General features: G+C 46.7%; 1 protein-coding gene and 1 non-coding gene across 2 annotated transcripts; both read left to right on the forward strand.

The window, feature by feature from the left end:
* The first annotated feature begins 7,843 nt into the window (after positions 1–7,843).
* Positions 7,844–11,717, forward strand: LECT2 (leukocyte cell derived chemotaxin 2). The gene is made up of 7 exons (XM_050312419.1): positions 7,844–7,929; positions 8,467–8,599; positions 9,231–9,388; positions 9,881–10,051; positions 10,366–10,483; positions 10,906–11,057; positions 11,454–11,717. Exons 1-7 carry the CDS (start codon positions 7,884–7,886, stop codon positions 11,642–11,644), a joined length of 969 nt encoding a protein of 322 aa, XP_050168376.1. The 5' UTR covers positions 7,844–7,883; the 3' UTR covers positions 11,645–11,717.
* Positions 10,361–10,471, forward strand: LOC126638582 (small nucleolar RNA SNORA5). The gene has a single exon (XR_007628640.1). It is a non-coding gene; the product is annotated as a small nucleolar RNA SNORA5 (small nucleolar RNA).
* Positions 11,718–11,843: the final 126 nt, after the last annotated feature.

Below are 11,843 nucleotides of genomic sequence, written 5' to 3' on the forward strand. Positions count from 1 at the left end.
ATGCCCTAGCACTCATTACATCAAAGCACCAAATCCTAGGGATGTTTTAATTAATCCTCATGCACCAGTGGAAAGAAATTCTTAGCAGGAAGGAATGTTTCCAGAGAGAAACCATACAGGAAAGTTATCAGCACAAAAGTAATAAAAATACAGGGAATGCACAGTGAGTTTAATGGCACAAGGAAGAGTTATTTGCCAACCCTCTCTTGATGGTGCAGTGTAGTTATCAAACCTGAACATTTTCAGCAGCACTGATGGCACTGAAGGGGCATTTAAGGTGTCACAAAGCACCTGTGCCCCCTCAAATGCATCGGGGGAGACCCTGCTCGTGTCCTCAGCTCTGAGGTTGGTTGCCCTGAAGAAAGAGTTGCTGCTGGATACCCACTGGCAGGTTAAAATTAAGTAGGATGGTTTCTCTAGGATTAATTTTTAATTAACCTAGAATTTGGGTGACTTCAATAATCCTCTCTGGCTCCAGTGTTTGTGGTTTTGAGGTAGAATGTCTCCTCACTCAGAGGAGCCTGGGCTCATCTTCTGGCTTGTCAGCACCACCACATCACTCCTCTCTCCGTGGCTCCCCCTCCATTATGCCAAACGTGTCGATTCATCTCCATCTCCGGGCTCTTCACAGCTCATCCCTGCACTGGACACCTCCCACGTGCTGTCAAACCATCAGCACCCACCTCCAATCTGCCAGAGCCAAACTCTCGAGCCAGTCCCTGCTTGGCTGCATGCAACAGAGCTCTTCTCCACCCCCCAGCGACCCTCCCCAGATGTCCCCTGGAAGTTTGCTCCTCCATGGCATGCATGGAAGAGCAGGCTGAGCCCTTAGCCAGTGGTGCTGACCAAAGTGGTGTCTGTTGTGGTTTTCCTTCATGCCTCCAATCCATGGAAAGGCTTGGGCAGAGAATGGCAGAGAAGCTTCACCATAACAAACCTTTAAACAAACAGTTAATTTTCCCTGAATCAGGACCACAAACTTCAGGAGGGAATGCTTGACCCAGAGTCAGCAACTTTCTCCACCAGCACTAAAAATACCCTTGACTGAGCCATGGAAACGTGATAGCTTAAACACTTCCAGCACTTCAGGCTAGACAGTGGTTTATGATTATATGGTTCCCTTTCAGAGACCTGCCAAGAGGCCATCCCCACACAGGCTGTGCTTTAGTGAGGACAGGGCTCTGCCAGCACAAAGGTGAGAAGGAGAGGTGCCATCTGCCTCTGCTTATCAGCAAAACCTGCCCCACATTTCTGTCTGCAGCTTTTTTAAATCCATCAACAGCTCCTCTTAAAAGGTGAAAGAAAATCTGCTGAACACAAAAGAGTAGCAGTCACCACACTGGATGCTGCATTTCAGGAATCCATTATATGCTAACAACAACAACAACATTTCCTTTAAAAAAAAATTATTTAAAGAAGACTTTTCAATGTTAAACTTATTCCTATTTGTTTGGGGATCCAAGGTGTTATCAGAGAAGGGGGAGTGCAGATGGAATAGATGCCTTTGGACACCACAGTGCCCTCTGGTTCATCCAAATTATTATATTTTTATAGGCAAAATTAACAGAAGCAATAAGTTGTTATCCCCATAGGCAGATTTTTTTTTTTCTAATTCAGGCCCTCTTTTACGTGCTCTGCAGCCTCTAGGAAACATGGACAACACAACTCAGGGAAAATGTGCTGGCACGTGGGATTGCAGCTCGTTATCTCCTCGTAAGGCTCTTTTGCATTTGGCATTTGCCACCATCAGAAAAGAACAAAAGAAGAGGAAAAATAAGACATTGATAACAGGCATCTGCAGTACTATGACCCAGGGCTTACTTCCCTTAAATTCATGTCAGAATTTAAACTGGAGTCTTGCAAAAGCGGGATGTTTCCCAAACCTGGTGTTTAGGTAATCAAACCGCCCTCTCTCCTTCGCTGCAATCCACCCAGACCCAGGGATTTCACTCTGACTCTGGGGGTCTGTTAAGCATGTTGGGGTCTATCAGGCTGCACTAACTGGTAGAAAACAAGAAGGATCTTTTGTGTTGGGTTAATGTGTTGTGGCTATGCTGGTGCAGCAAACCCCAGAGCTTCAGCACACCTGGGTCACCAAAAGCTCAACGTCAAAGGGGTGGGTGCTGGAGAAAAGAGCATTTTTTTTGCATAAGTTGGGCATTCACAGCCCTTAGAGCATTGCCAGCCACGTCAGTCATGCCTTGGTGCTTGGTAAAACAGAAAGAAAACTGTTACAGCTACTTGCATCCCTTCCATAACAGGGGAAAACAACCCTCCCATTGCTAAGTGACAGGCTGAGTCAAACACTTCCTCCTTAATGAAAACTTTATTAGATCTCAGCATGGTTACAATTTTGGAAACTGCTGTTAGAGAGTTTTATGAGTTTTAGAGCCCGAATTTAATGTCATTGTCTTTTAAATTTAATCTTACTCAAATTACATTTAATTTGATTGCTCTGTGGTGCTTACTTGAATATGAGGAGTTCACAGTTTTGCTACTTATTCACCCCTTTGCAAACAAGACACCCACCTTCCCCAAACACAGAGCAGTGGGAATTCCCACAGCACAGGGTGTCCTGCAAAGCCTCCAGAGCTGCAGTGCTTGGGGTGTTGTTGGTGATTTTGGGGTATTTTTTTGTGATTTTTTTTTCCCCCCCTTCAAGACACACACGCTATCCAGGCTCTGCAGCCCCAGCTAAGGAGAGTTGCCTTTCCCTCACAGACATCTTGCCTCTGTCTCTTTTCAGGGACCCCCATGAAATGCAGCCTGGTGGGTGCAGAGGAGGCGAGCAAAGCACCCACTGCTCTTGCCCAGCTCACACAGACCCTTCATGCATCACTCTTTACCTCCCTGCTCTTTGTCTCTGGGTATCATGCAAAATGCCAGCAGATAATTCACTCAAGGTAAAAAGCTCCTCACCTCAGTTGGCAAAATCAAAGGAAAGCCAAAAATTGTCCCAAAGGGGTGCCAGGAACCTTGACCTTCCCCGTCCTCCCCTCTCCCACACATCAATGGCAGCCAGGAAAAAGTTTGTTCCAAGACCACAGAGAAAGCCACGTGCAACCTGGAAATCCAGATGTCCACAAAGCTCCTAGACCTCAATTCCCCAGGGTGACACAAGAGCTGGTGCACACTTCTTATGGTCAGGTGTGTTGGTGACCCCCCTGAGTGAGGACAGGAGCAGAAGGCAGCGGTGGTGCCTGCTCTCCTGAGGGTCACAGGAGGATCAGAGATGTCACGGGCTGATGACCTTGGTGATGTGTTTGAAGGATGCTCTTGAAGCTGGTGGATTCCCCTGTTGCATCTCCCCATGGCACGTTCACCTCCACTGCTCCAAACCCAGAGTGCAACTCGAAACGGAGGGTATTTGGCCCTCAGGGTATTTATTAGTAACAGAATTAAACAAGCTCATTTTCTGAGCTTCTGAGGAAATGCACAAAATTACTTCACTTACTCTTTTCTCCCTTTTGATGTCTCTAATAAAATTGGTAATTAACAAAACGAATTTGAGCTGATGCAATTTTATCTGCCTCGGTTTGGCTGAGCCCTGGGCACGAGAGAAGCATCACACAGAGGGAGCTGCTGCCATTTTTTCTCCTACATGCTCTGTCTAAACATAGTGTTTCAAAATTTTCCTGTCTAGTGGATTTTTCCCCTCTCTAGGTATGACACCTGATGAGCAGGAAAATCTGCTTTAAAGCACATCATGCCCTGGTGGATGAGGCTGAAGCAGCTGGGGATGGAGGGGGGCAGAGGGGGTGGATCCCCCAAGCTCAGCAGCCCCTCTGCAGTTCACTCCTCTTGGACTTCCCTGCTCTCCTTGCAGCCAAACACAAGATTTCCTCAATAAGCCAGGAATTTCACTTGTGCCAGAACATGGAAAATCACATTATGAAAGGGCTGCCTCACTACAAACGGCTTCGAATTTCTTTGGTGCTGTCACAGGATTTGGGCTGGGCTGTGCTTTTTTTTTAAGGCAGCTGGGGAGAAAAAAACCTGTACAAAGCTGAAACCCAAATCTTCCCGGGGGCCCATCAGCACAGCCATAAAACAACAGTGATGAAGTCACTCCTTTTCTCCAGACTCCTGCCTCAGGATTGCCTTGGCACGCCCAGGTTTCTCTCTGTCCAAGTGAGGCATTTCTTTCCATTAGTAAATCAGCTGAAGACTTTCCTGGGACAACAAGCTCTTGTTAATAGGACAGGGTTTCTCGGGCCAAGGCTGCCAATGTGCTACTGGGAGTGTCCAGGGCTGAAGTGCTCTGGAAGTGCTGCAGGCTCACGAATTTCCCAGTGCAACTCCAGCCCTGGAGAAGCAGGGAAGCTGCTTCAGTGAGGGCTGTGTGTGTCTTGACATGATTTTTTCCTTCTAAGAAGCTACAGAAATGCATTTGCTGCACTTGTGAGAGGTGCTTAACCTGCTGTGTCCCATTCACCTTCCCCAGGAACAGCTTTAGTTTTGCTGTGAATGAAAAATCAGCATGTCCATATAAATATTCAGCCCTACCTGAGGGGGCAGATATGACCAGGTGTTGAAAGCAAATCAATAGAATTGAGCTGTGAAAATCTGTTGGAGAAAAAAAGCCCACTTTTCCTTCATTTTTTTTTTACTCTGAAAGAAGAAGTATTGCAGTAAAATTGCCCAGTGTTCTCCAGCTTTGACCAATTTTTAAAATTTTTGTCACAAAGTTGTTGCCCACAGGAAAGAAAGACTCCAACCTAAGATTCACTTGGTTAAAATCCCAGGCTCTAACCCGGTTATCAGCTTATATTTGAAAAGGGAAGATGCCAATCAAGCCCCCACCTCTCCATGCAAATATAATGAAGACTGAGCTGACCTTGCTCAGGGCTCTGAGCCTCCAGCAACACCCCAGCTTTGCTCCTCTACAGGTTCCATTTTCACCTGCCCATCAGTGACAAAGCCCAGCACTTTTCTGGTGTGGGTTTCACAAACCTCTTCAGGGCGTGTTATTTAATCCCAGGTTTTCCAGCAGCACAGGGATGTGGGATGCTCCTGCATAAACCCCTTCCAGTTTTATCTGGGGGTGTCACCCACAGAGCAGTTGGGGCAAACAGTGTGAGTAAATCCAGCTTTATCTTTCCAGTCTATTAAAAACTAACTGGGTGTAGAGGAAGGGAAAGTGCAATTTGCAGCTGACTCTGGGAGGGAAATAAAAGGCTGGTAAAATACATGGTTTTGGAAATATTTAAGAGATTATTTTCCTTCTCTCCCTTTTATTTTACAGGTTCATATCACAAGGTGCCAGACTGAGTGCCTACATCTACACTGTGCCCCTCTATTTCCCCAAGCCTTGAAGGACTTTTGGAGGATTCAACCAAAGCTTTGTCCTCCCCATGAGACAGGACATGGGCAGCAAAAAGACATTTTGTGCTCCTCAGTCCTCCTTGTGGGAACCTGCCCAGCTCAGGCTTAGGAAGAACGTTTGATGATAAAGTAAATTTGAGACGGAGCCTCCACTCAGAACTGTGCACTAGCACAACTCCAGCTTCCCCTTCAGCTCACACTTAGCAACGAGGAAAGGCAGGGTACTCTCGTCTCCCACAGCCTGGCATCTCCTTAAAATGACGTTCCCAGCCCCGCTTTTTGGCTGGTCAGCCAGCGCAGCCTGCTGATATCCCATCAGAACTGCAATCTCAGCCCTGTACTCGAGGCTTAGTCAATTGCTGGGGCAAAATCCCCCTTATTTCAATGATCAGCACCCGAAATTATTCGCCAGTGCACTTTGGATTACACTGTGCCCAGCTGGATTTTCACCCCAAAAGCCTGCGCTGCTGGTGGCACAAGCAAATTCTTCTGCACTCGGTTCTTGAAACACATTTCGTTTTGTAATGATTGGCTCCAAAAATGTCATTCATTTTTCAGGGAAACAGCTCTCAGGGGTGTTCAGTAACCTGCTGTCACAGCTCAATTGGGAGGGGAGTGCTCAGCACCCACATCAGGTTAATTCCTTCACTGCCTGTTGGGGCTCTCAACACAAGAAGGGCATGGACCTGCTGGAGCAAGTCCAGAGGAGGCCATGGAGATGCTCTGAGGGCTGGAGCAGCTCTGCTCTGGAGGCTGAGAGAGTTGGAGATGTTCAGCCTGGAGAAGAGAAGGCTGGGGAGACCTGAAAGCCCCTTCCAGTGCCTAAAGGGGTTCCAAGAGTGTTGGAGAGGGACTGCAGTGAGAGGACAAGGGGGAATGGCTTTCCACTGCCAGGGGCAGGGTTAGATGGGATACTGGGGAGGAATTCTTCCCTGTGAGGGTGGGGAGGCCCTGGCACAGGGAGCCAGCAGTTCCCAGCTCAGCCCCCTGCTCCCATGTGCTCAGCCTGATTCCTCTGCAGGGAAGGAAATGGTGCAACTGCAGCTCCCGGGCCTGCAATGCCAGGGGGTTGTTCCATACCCTTCTGGTGGCCTGTGCCAAGCAGCCTCTCCGGGACTTTCACAACTGCACCTCCCAACTGTCCATTCACAGCTCGTTGCCCAACACAGGAGTCCCACCAGCTTTGGTTCAGAGGTTCCTCCTGCCCCAGGGGGAGGGTCTGCAGCTTCCAGCTCACCCTGGAGAGGTGGGGGACACGCCGAGACATTATCAACTGCATTATCATACACTGAAAACTGGTGTCTTAACAGTGCTTTCCCACAAGTTACATCACAGTAGCAAGGGCATTTTGATGTGTTTCACAAAGAACAAGGCTGTTGAGATCTCTTATAGAGTGGGGGAAAAAAAAAAATAGATGTACACAGCTATGAGCAATTTGGAGTCAGCTCTGCACACAGAGGAGATGGGGAAAAAAAAATTGCAAAGAATAAATGGGTAGCTTAGAGCCATTTTACAAATGCCAGACTGCAAAACAGGAGCCAAGGAAGTTTCTTCAGGGTCTGTGCACCTTTGACATGGTTGTACCTCCCTTCTCGTGCCCATCAGCCTGGCTTTACACTGAGCTTTTCCTTCCCAAGACTTTATAGAGGGGGTTGAAGGGCTGCAATTCCTTGCTTGGTAAAATTCAGAGCATATGAGTTCACAGAAATCTATAAAAATAATTAGTTTTTCAGGTCTTCTTCAGGCAAAAGTTACCTAGTGAGACATTTAAAACTCTGCTAGTGCAAACTGGCAGTCAGGAATAAATCAGAAATAACATCTGGTTGAGATCATTATTGCAGAAATCCCACTGGAGACCCCCTCAGCTGGGAATGGGCAGGCACCACCCACAAGAGTCTTTATTTTCCGATGGGTTTGATTACCAGGCTCCACTAAGGAGCCTGATTTACAGGCCCATAGCTGAAACCAAGCAGGTATTAAATGAATCATCTTAAAACCCAGAATTCCTGAACTCCACCTCAGTGTTGCCCATGGAACTTTGGGTTTGCAACTTGAAGATGTTTTAATAAGAATTTTCCTGCCAAAAACTAGAGTGTCAGTGAAAGGACTTCATGGATTTAAGTGACATAATTGACAACTTCAGCTGAACAAGGAAAAAAAACCAAAAAGACATGTTTCCATGCAAAAGCATCTGTATTTCTTAGCCTAAGTGAATGCTCCTGCTATGCCCAATGCCATTTTTGGCCTAAGTGTGCCCTTACTTCAGGAAGGGGAAGAAAAGGTGTTATAAGAGACGGTTCAACCGGAGTTTCCTGCAATGTGGGATTGCCCGTTTCCCTCTGTTCCTGTGTGCCAAGAGCCCCGCTATTTTATTTTATCTGCCTTTCCCAACCCCCCCAGGGCTGAGTATGGCAACACCACCAGCCCAGAGATGTAACACTTTGCTCAAGACTGATTGGCCAAGACAAGAGACTTGTTCAAAACCACATAAATAGCCCGGGTGTTTTCTGTGCAACGCCTTTGACTGGATCGAAGAACACGGGTGACACAGCCCCAAAATGCCAGCTCTCAGTCTGGTGGCTCTGGTCAGCTTGGTGTCCACTGGTGAGTTGGGGCTGCTGGGTGACAGTTTGTCTTGACTGGGTTTAGGCAGACACTAATGAATTACTGAAATTCACTCCAAAGCAAATAATGGTGATTTTTTTCAATCTGGTTGTATGAAGAATTATGGTAATTTGCACAGTTATGACTAATTTAAAATATAAGGTGGGTGTTAAGAGTCATATATTGAAGTGATTAGAGGTGTCATGAAGAATCACAGAATTGTTAAGGCTGGAAAAGACCTCTAAGATCATCGAGTCCAACCATCAACGAGGCACCACTGGTTTGATTTCTTTCCCAAACTATCTTTTAAAATCTTTGTTTTTAGTATATATAGCTTAAAGTAAGACCTTAAGAAAAAAAGGATCAAATCAATACATCAGGTTGTATAATATCCTTTTACCTACAGTTTCTGGGATTCAAACTCCTGTGAGTTCAGGTCTTCCTCTTTAAACACCCTATTTTGCACCTTAACACTCTGTGTTGCCCTGGACAGAACAAGGTTGAATTTTCCCTGTTTTTCCTCTTTTCCACGTGAAGTTTTTGCCAAGCAGCTGGATGGACACCCACCCCAACAGCAGCACAGACACTGGGCCCCGATCTGCAGCGGGAATCCCACCAACCAAATCCGGGGCTGCGACAGATACGGCTGCGGGAATTTCGGCGCTGACAGGTAACAGGGTGGGCACTGGGAGTCTGGGATTCACTGCTGCTTTCCCAAATGACATTCTCAGGCAGGAGAGAGTAAGTTAAACAGAGCTGACAGTCAGAATGAGAGAAGATCTGTTGTATTTAAAGAGGGGCCTCATAAAACAGCAAGTCATATTTCCCTGAAAAATGCTTTTATAAGTAGAATGCCTCCTGCCTTCTCCTGCATTTTCCTGTTGTCTCCTCTCCCCAGGCTCTATAAGAAGTTCCCATCCTCATCATGTCACCTCCCAACTTCTAAATGAGAAAATGCCAAACACAAGATTACATTTCCCATGGGCAGAGATGTATTTTGTACTTCACTGTAACACCTTGAAATACCCTGTGAACTTGGGAAAATTAAAAATAAGCTTACATTTGATATTTCACCCCCCCCTTTAAAGAAGGCCAGAGTAATGTGAACATCTTGCAATTAAACAAAAAATTAAAAAGGCTAAAGCTGCTTTCTAATTTGATTGCAGGTACAGCAATTTCGTTAGACGAGCTTCAGGTATCTGATAAGGATACACAACATTAACCCTGGGAGATGTGTATCTGACACCGACACGTAACATTAACCCTGACAGATGACTTTAATGATGGATTTATGCTTCCAGGCAGAGTGGCAAGGGAAAGCACATCCATGTGGGTGTGGACGTCATCTGCCAGGACGGGGCGACGGTGTACGCGCCGTTCAGCGGGCAGCTCTCCGGGCCCATCCGCTTCTTCCATAACGGGAATGCCATCGATGATGGAGTCCAAATCAGGGGATCAGGCAAGTAATGAACAGCAGGGGCCCACAGATAATCACTCCATTTCCTTGAGTAAGGTTTCTTCAGTTCAAGCACGGTGCTGATGAGTGTCACGCCCTCTGTAGCACGCTGAAATTTGGGAAGGCAGCAGCGGCAGGATGTAGTCCTTTCCTATGCTTTTCCCGGAGAGGAGGGAAGAAAGGAGTTGAAAAACAGGTAGCAGGAAAACAACAACCCCAAATAATAATTAAAAAAAGGAAGCAGTAAAAATAATGTATTGGAAATACGACCTCAGCTTTGCTGAGAGGATGTTTTCCTGTCCCTGTTTTCCAACTCTCTTTTTATGTCCTTCCCACAGCAAATCCAGTAATTTTGATTTCACAGTTGTTGGTACCTTGATGACATTTCTGCTTCTCCCTTGCAGTCTCCAGTAAGAGGCTGGCAGGGAATGCTTCTTGCTTTCGCAAGGAGCAGAGGCAGCTGATGCTTCCTGACCTCATTTCCGTCTCCTCCAGATTACTGTGTGAAGCTCGTCTGCATTCACCCCATCCGGTACCACGGCCATATCCACAGGGGGCAACAGCTTGGGAGAATGCTGCCCATGCAGAGAGTATTTCCTGGCATTATTTCCCATATCCACGTCGAGAACTGCGACCACTCCGATCCCACCCACCTGCTTACGCCCGGTAAAAAACCCCGAACAACAACAAAAACCAGCCCAGAATAGGAATAGAGTTGCACTCAAGGACCTGTGATTCTCTCTTTGAATTTCTGTCTTTAAAGCGTGTTTCTTGTATGAGATATTACTATCCAGCTCAGTTGTACATTCTATTCACATTTCCTATAAAGATGACAAATCTTGTGGAGGAAAATCCGACCGCACGTGGGGGATGGAATTCCAAAGCGTTCTTACCCAAGTGTATTGAAACACGGCAGTTACAAACACGCAAGGCTTAAAACAATCAACCAGCTAACTCTGTTGTGCTGTGTTTCTGTGCAGATGTCCCACCACTGCCACAACAAAACAGTGGCCACTGGGCTGCGGTGTGTGCTGGGAATCCCACCAACGAGATCAGGGGCTGCGATAAGTACGGCTGCGGATACTACGGAGCTCCGAGGTACCACGGGGGGTTTTGTTGTCCCTCCACTGAAATGAGAGTTAAACTCTGTTTAAGTTACTTTAAGAATCACAGCTTTGAGGGTTTGGGTTGGACAGGAGGAAACTTTTAGGCTGCTCACATTGCTGATGACGCCTCTCTGCTTGGAGCTAAGCCTTGGTGTTGGGAACAGTCCTGACTTGAGGGGAAAGTTGGACTTGACGTCCTTCATACAACCAAACTTAAGACTTGGAAGAAGGGATTTTTTTCTCCAGCCCTAACAGGTCACCCACCCTATTAAACCACCTACACCAAAAATCCTTTACTGATCCTTCAGCCAGCCTGACATTATTTCCATTAACAACCCATCTCCAGTATCACCACGTGCTGCCTGATCTCTCTCTGTAACACGGGGTTGTCTCTCATTCCCTCCTTGCCTGCAGGCGCAATGGCAAAGGGAAGCACGGGGCAGTGGATGTGATCTGTGCTGATGGAGCCACCGTGTACGCCCCCTTCTCCGGGCAGCTCTCCGGGCCCATCAAATTCTTCCACAACGGAAATGCCATCGACGATGGAGTCCAGATCCGAGGCTCAGGTAAACAGCTGCTCTTTATTTCATGTCTTTGAGGCCACACAGGATGTATTACCTTGCAGCTAGCAAGTACCTAAGTAAGGTAACTGTTTTCTTCTATCCACCTACTTGCAGAGCCTTTGCTCCTGCTACAATGCCAGAGTGTGTCTGAGCCATTCCATTTACTAAAGCAGGAATTCCCACCTTTTCCCTGCCTTCCATCTCCCCTCTTCCACCAAGCCACTTACTCCAACCACCACTTACTTTTTATGACCACAGTGGCTTTGCTCTTGTGGTATTTTCACTATTGCTATCTCAGTGGAAAGGATAAGACAGAAATTGTTAATATTTCTGAAATACAGCATAGAAGAACAAATGCTTCACCAGTCACCTGATGTTGTCCCTCCTCGTTTTCACCAGGGTTCTGTGTAAAACTACTCTGTATCCATCCCATAAGATACAGCGGTGCGATTTCCAAGGGGCAAGTCCTTGGGAGAATGCTGCCAATGCAAAGAGTATTTCCCGGCATCACATCTCACATCCACATCGAGAACTGCGACCACTCGGACCCCACCAGCAACCTCGAAAGGGGGAAAGGGCAAAGAGAGTGAAATGGAAATGCAGTAAATTCTAAATAAATTCATCTCAGCATCCAAAAGTTGTTTTTTCTGCTCATGAAAAGGTCTGTGCTATCACTGATTCACTATTTTGAGGGGTACACAAGCAGTGTCTCTAGCAGAGGCCCACATAAGGGAAAAAGGTTTGAGTTTTCATTGGAGAGAATTGGGAAATTAGCACTGATTAGTTATA

The sequence above is a fragment of the Myiozetetes cayanensis genome, unplaced genomic scaffold (genome assembly GCF_022539395.1).
Source record: "Myiozetetes cayanensis isolate MyiCay16 unplaced genomic scaffold, myiCay2020 scf17, whole genome shotgun sequence".
NCBI classification, from domain to species: domain Eukaryota; kingdom Metazoa; phylum Chordata; class Aves; order Passeriformes; family Tyrannidae; genus Myiozetetes; species Myiozetetes cayanensis.